The sequence below is a fragment of the Panthera tigris genome, chromosome A3 (genome assembly GCF_018350195.1).
Source record: "Panthera tigris isolate Pti1 chromosome A3, P.tigris_Pti1_mat1.1, whole genome shotgun sequence".
Lineage (NCBI taxonomy): Eukaryota > Metazoa > Chordata > Mammalia > Carnivora > Felidae > Panthera > Panthera tigris.
Window position 1 is genome coordinate 80,277,551 of NC_056662.1, and position 6,714 is coordinate 80,284,264.

A 6,714-nucleotide genomic window follows, 5' to 3' on the forward strand; every position below is an offset into this window, starting at 1 on the left:
TTCGCAGCTACAATAATTAGTGATATATCAACAGAACGACATGTTAAAGTACAGCAGCCAGCTGGAGGGAAAACTGGAGATATTAGAAACTTCTTTTTTATAATTTTTAAAAAGCATTTTAAATAGTATATTTACTATGACAGCAAGAAATGTATCTCTTTAATTTTGTATTTTTGTAAGAATAAGTCTGTGTTTTTCAGGATAGATACTTTAAGAATCATTTTCTTAGTAAGGCTCCATTTTTGCATATTGCACATTTGAATGAAATGTGTCATTGGTGTTTGTTTTGACAGTCACCAAGAGGAAAATTGTCTTCTATCGTCGTCCATGCTTAAATAACTCTGACTTCAAGGAGAATTTTTTTCTCTGCATTAACTTTTTAAATATGGCAAATCTGGGTGTTAAATTATAAATATAATACTAAACAGCTGAGATTTTCTCTATTTGCAAAAGTTTTGCTATACATAGCATTTATGAAAATTTCTTGAATCACAGGGAGTTGATTTTTCATACTAAGGGTGATACTAACGGTGTTATTTGGTTCTCTAGGTAAGTGCTTTACTAAGTGTTTGTAGAAAGGAAAAATGCAACTTACAAGTGATTTTTTTTTTCCTTCCTGTTTGTTCTCGTTAACAGAAAGGGTTCAAAGACACCAGTCAGTATGTTGTAGGAGAATTGGCAGCACTAGAGAATGAGCAAAAGCAAATTGACACCCGTGCCGCGCTGGTGGAGAAGCGCCTTCGCTATCTCATGGACACAGGTACGGTGCCCAATTACACTGTAAACAGTTTTGGCAAATTGAGCGTTCACAAACTCTTATAGAGTTTTGGAAGTGTGAATCTTTGAAGCCTGAATGTTCAGCAGAACTGCCTTGAAAATAAAAAGGCTGCGATTTGCAGCCACCTCTCTGGGCCCTGGTGATAAGAGTGCCTTCATGGGAAGTGATAACTCGCCCTGATACCGTGTGAGCCAGCACTATTGAACAGTGTGCTCATCCATGCAGAGTTGGAATACACATCTGTGCCTCATTGATATGCCACTGCTTAAAAAAAAAGTAAGATCTTCACTGTTCTACTGATTCATTGGGAAAAAAAAAAGATTTGGCCAGCTAAAGCCATGTACTGCATGAAACAGAGCACTATGCATAGGGGACGGCTCCATGGACTAGATCACTGAAATTTGAGAATACTATCTGGTTACTGATGCTCCACAGTTTGTTTTTTTTTTTTCCAAGAGAACAGGTTTTTAAAAGTCTGTAATAGTTTGTGTCACAGTTGCATTTGAAAGGATTAAAGTATATAGGAAGGTTTATAAAAATGGGTTAGAGCAGCAAGTTAGCTCCTAACCAGAGGGTAGATTGCCATTTAATGCTGATTGCCAATAGTGATTGTATAGATCTAAGTGCAGAGTGAGCTACTGGGGAAAAAAAAACAGTGTATGTGTATATTTTAAAGGAATGTATGTATTTGTTTAAAATGCTGCTCCTACAAGAAGCGTAAAAATGAGAAATAAATTCAGATTTTTATACCAAATTAAAAGTAAATTATATTAAGAAAAAAATGTCAAAACATAAAGTGGAACATTCATTCCTTTAATATAAGTAATTTTTTACTTTTATTAGCCGTGTGAAAGTAGACTAGTAAAATGATGGTAGTAGATTAGAATTGGAAAGCTTTCCTGAACTTTTTCTTCTCTATTTGCCAAAAATATATTTACAATTAAAAAACTCCTCCAAAAATAAGCATTTATATGGGACATTTGAAAATGCCTACATTAGTGAAATCAGAACATATTAGAACAGGAAGAGACCTTTGGCTTTATCTGGCCCAGTGGGTTTCAAACTGTGTTCTGTGGAGCCCTAAAGCTTCTTCAGAGGCATCTCAGGGCTGTCAGGACAATAAGAGAGCAGAAAGCAGACAGGCGTCTGGATTTCCTACCTTACTTCAAACAGAGCAGCTGAGTTTATTTATTCGAAATAGCAGCCTTCTTGGAAGAGTTCATTTAAAGAAAAGGTTCTACTGCTTAAAATTTAAAACCAGAAAAAAAAAAAAAAAAACACCTTGTCTTTTGAACACTATTGCCCAACCTTCTCATTGTACAGTGGAGACAGAGTTACAGGGAAAGCTCAAGTCACATAGATCAGTAAGTGCCTGACCTTGGACTAGAATTCAGGTCACCAGAACCCTATCATACAGGATCCTTCCCATTATACTAGATTACCTAGAACATATTTATTGTTGCCTTAACAACTTACAGGTATGCTCAGTCTTGTACATTCGTGTGAATTCAACAAGTATCCCATAAACTAATATATTGTTTCATATTTGCATTTTCCCTTCGGTTTCTAGGGGATTTTGAAAATATTAGTTATGTTAACTATATAAAAATGTAAATACTAGGTAGTATAATTTCTGTATACATTTTAAAATTATTACCTTTAAATATTTTGAAGAGACTAATTTTTTTAAACAAATTCTTTCAACACCTTTCCTCATTGTATTGGATAAATTAGATGTTACTATACAAGAAGCCTTGTGCCACTAGAAAAAAAACCTACAAATTCGGTTTCCTTCCCTTTTTTCAAACTTGGAGCCTGATTTATTGAAGGTTCTAACCAAAACAGACTGAAATTCTCCTTCCCATCCCACATATTACCGCTGAAGCTTTGAAGTGGCCCCATTTCACCTATAGATCATTTATAATCTGAAAGATAGTCATGGACTACAGATTGATTCTAGCATCCCTTTGGGGATTTATATTGCTTACTGCACAAGACAGAATCTGATCTAGACTGGGTTGGCTACTGCACATTCAGACTAAAATTGCCTTTGTTCCCAGCTTGGTAAGCTCCGGCAATTACCCTGGACTATACTGAACCTCTTCCAGACCAAATAATTGTTTCTCAAGATTTGCCTAAAGCCTAGTTAGCATCTGAAGTAAGAGATAAGGTGTTAGAAAGAGAAAGTATATATTCATCCTTTTCCTTTTTGGGGTTCCAATGCTTCCAACTTTCCATTTATTATAGCAATTAGTACTTTTTCCCTGACATATTAGTTTGCTATGCTGTTTCTGAATCTCAGCCTCAGAATTAAGCAGAGCAGATGGTATCATATTCCTTACATGATGAAACTGAGGCTCAGAGAGGGAAATGACTCATTTAAGAAGGCCTGAGTAGTAATGGCCGAGTTAAGGCTTAAACTGGACTTCTTGGGTTTTCTAGCTCTTAAGTCAGTCCTCTTTTCCCACCATATGTTCTTTACAGAACAAAACATACTTTATCTGCTACTTCAAGTTTTATATACTTCTAGATACTGAGCATATTTCTTTATTGATTTGAAGCTCACGTGTCACAAAATTGACCATTTTAAAGCATACAATTCAGTAACATTTAATACATTCACAGTGTTATACAATCACTACTATTTCCAGAAGTTTTCATCACCCTAAACAGAAAGTCTGTGCTCATTGAACAATAATTTCCCATTTTCTCCTCTTGTAATCCCCCTGGAATCTCTAGTCTGCATTCTGTCTCTAGAAATGTGCTTTATTCTAGATATTTCATATAAGTGGAATCAAATAGTAGTCGCCCTTTAGTGTCTGGCTTCATTGAATTTACATAATGTTTTCAGGCTTCATGCATATTATAACATGTACCACTACTTCATTCCTTTTTGTGGTTGAATAATATTGTATTATATGCATATAACCACATTTTGTTTATTCATTCATCCATTGATGGACATTTGGGTTGTTTCCGTCTTCTGGCTACTATGAACATTGTGTGCAGGCATTTCTTTGAATCCCTGTTTTTCAGTTCTTTGGGGTATATACCTAAGATTGGAATGCTGGGTCATATGTTAATTCTCTATTTAACTTTTTGAGGGAATCCACTCACTTTTAAATGGGTTGCAAAATTTATTTAGAAGATAATTTTGCAGAACTGAGAATACATTTTCCAAAAGAAGCACTGTTATTAGCATCCTCCAGCCAGACAAACCCACAAAACCCTATTAATTTAAAATATCACTAGAGGGGCACCTAGGTGGTTCAGTCGGTTAAGAGTCCATGATCTCATGGTTCGTGAGTTTGGGCCTCACATCAGACTCCATGCAGAGCCTGCTTGGGATTCTTTCTGTCCCTCTTTCTCTCTGCTCCTCCCCCCACCCTTTCTATCTCAAAATATAGAAATAAGCATTTAAAAAATGCTCTAAAAAATAAATAAAATACCACTAGAATAATGCTAGTAGTTGCCCTAGGCCTGAGTCCTCAGTTCCCAGAACTTGAGTAGTTCTGGGTTTTAAGTATCAACCCCTTTAGCTCTGAAACTCTTGCATCTTGATGGGAAGAAAGGTGGAGCCTGGATGGTGGCCTAGACCACTGGGCATTTTTCCTGGCATGTCAAGAGAAGGCTCTAACAAGAAAGCAGCAAAGGAACGTAATAGAGCACTTCAGTGGATCCTGCAGCAAGATGACAATATACCAGGGGTGAGAATGGCAGTGGCAGGGAAAGGGCTTGAGATCCCAACATCCATTTGGAGAAAGTGTGTCATTGGCAGAGACAGAGCAGCTGTGGGGACTCATATGACTGGTTATTTCTGAAAATGAGTAATCCTAAACTAGCCTGAATACTAAATAACACGTGTGTGTGCGCGCGTGTGCTTGTGCATGTGTGTGCGTGTGTGTGTGTGCGTGTGTGTGTGTGTGTGTGTGTGTGTGTGTGTGTGTGTGTTCTGCCATCCTACCTTGGGATCTGTAAAATTCTTATGCAAATACTAAAGAACTTTTTTCCATCAGTTCTTTTTATTTTATTTTTTTAAATTTCTACAGAGGAGGAACTTTTAAATACCTAGCACCTAAAGTTTAGAATGATTTATTTCTTTAGGAACAGTAAGACTTACTAATTAGAAACATGTGCATTCCACGTTGACATTTTGTATGTAAGTTTGGTACTTTTTGTAGACTATCCACTACAAAAACCTAACTGACCATTTAAAAATGTTAAATGTACTCAGGGAGAATAAGAATCAAAGAGTTAAAAGAAATAACTTTTCTACACATTCCTCAGAATGTTTCTTTACCTCAGCTCTTGAGGAGCCAAATGCAGCATTAAAGCTGCTTTAAAGCAGGAAATTGGGCCCACAGAAAAATAAAAATAAAATTATTTAGGTTGTTACTGGAAACTTTCCACTTTGAATCTCCAGAATTATCCATTATCTTTGCCTAAAGATGAAAATATTTGTAATAACCAGTATTTATTGCATGCTTACTATGTCTGGCTCTATGGAAAATGCTTTACATACATCATTTCCTTGTTTTTCACAATGGCCCTATGAGATAGGTTCCATTAATAACCAAGACTATTAAAAATAGCATTTTTCAGTGAGGAAACTGAGGCCCAGAGAAAGAACTTGCCCAATTCATACATTTAAAAGTGGTGGAGTCAGGACCCAAACCCAGTTGGGCTCTGGACTCCAACTTCCAGACACCACATGACATAGTTCCTGCTTCACCTCTCCTCTTTATAGACGTGAATGTCTGGTTTTCCTGGGGTCTTACTACTAATTCTCTGGACTCTCTTACCACCATTTTGTGATTTATAATTAGTAACTCAGAAGAAACAGATCAATATTCATTTAGGTTATGAAGAAAGTCACTTAACCAACTCATTTGGCCCGTTAGAGGTACTCATGTTCCTCTTAACATTATTTCTCTGCCACAGTCATCATCGTGTAATATATGTGAAAATTGGGTTGCAAAACATCCTCATTTGAAATAATCAGAGATAAAAACAAGCTTCTCTTCAAAAGAAGTGTCTAGCTCTTTGCTAATCTTTAGGAGGTTCTGAAAGTTGAGCATTATGGCCTTCAGGGAGTAGTTTTCAGTTTAGGATCAGCTACTTACTAATAAATACCTGAAGATGGTTTTCTGATATATGTTAAAAATAAAACTAAAATTCTAAAGACTTCTAAATTTATATAATTATTTTTGTCTTAACAGCTTACAATCTATGACACTGGTATATAGATACATTTCCTATGTTAAAGCCCCTTAGTTTTACTCCTAAAATAAAAATGTGATCTTGATCTGTTTCAATATGAAAAAGCAATCTCAGCTATTTAAAAAAAGGAAACTTTATCGGTACATTAGAAGATCTTATAGAAAATTAGTGCTGAAGTGGCATGAATACTGGTTCAATGTCATGTCTCTTGATTAGAGTCTAAATACTTAAACATTATTACACTTCCAAAAGGTTTTATACTTATGTTCCTAAAATATTATATACGATCATAAAAGATTTGCTTTGTGAATGAGTAAGAAAAGGAGCATGTGCAGAAGGTATAGAAAAGAAAAGGTGTTTGTGTGATCAGAGTGTAGAATAATATAATTTCAATCTCATTGGTTTCTTTTCCCTTCATAATGACCAACATAAAATGATTACAAAGAGAATTATCTTGTTATGCTATGCTTCTATGCTACAATTAGTATATTCTATGAATAAAACAGATGGATTTTTGATACTGTGACTCCTAGATATTGAGAAAGTGCAAACTTCAAAATACAACTCAACTTAAAAATCTAAGGGTCATGTAACTACCTCATACTTTGTATATTTCTCTCTGGTTTTTCTTTCATCTGTGTTTTCTCATTTATACCCCCCAAAAAAGTTGCATTCTGAACTTTATTGTAATTATATATTTGGCCTGTATTTTTTTA

General features: G+C 35.4%; 1 protein-coding gene across 18 annotated transcripts in view; it reads left to right on the plus strand.

Moving 5' to 3' along the window:
- The window catches only part of EHBP1 (EH domain binding protein 1), a 368,736-nt gene that overhangs the window by 324,936 nt on the left and 37,086 nt on the right, over positions 1–6,714 (plus strand). For all 18 annotated transcript variants that reach the window (XM_042981497.1, XM_042981498.1, XM_042981500.1 and 15 more), the window contains one exon: positions 637–760. In XM_042981497.1, coding sequence (XP_042837431.1) covers positions 637–760 — 124 coding nt within the window. The remainder of the gene's footprint in view (positions 1–636; positions 761–6,714) is intronic.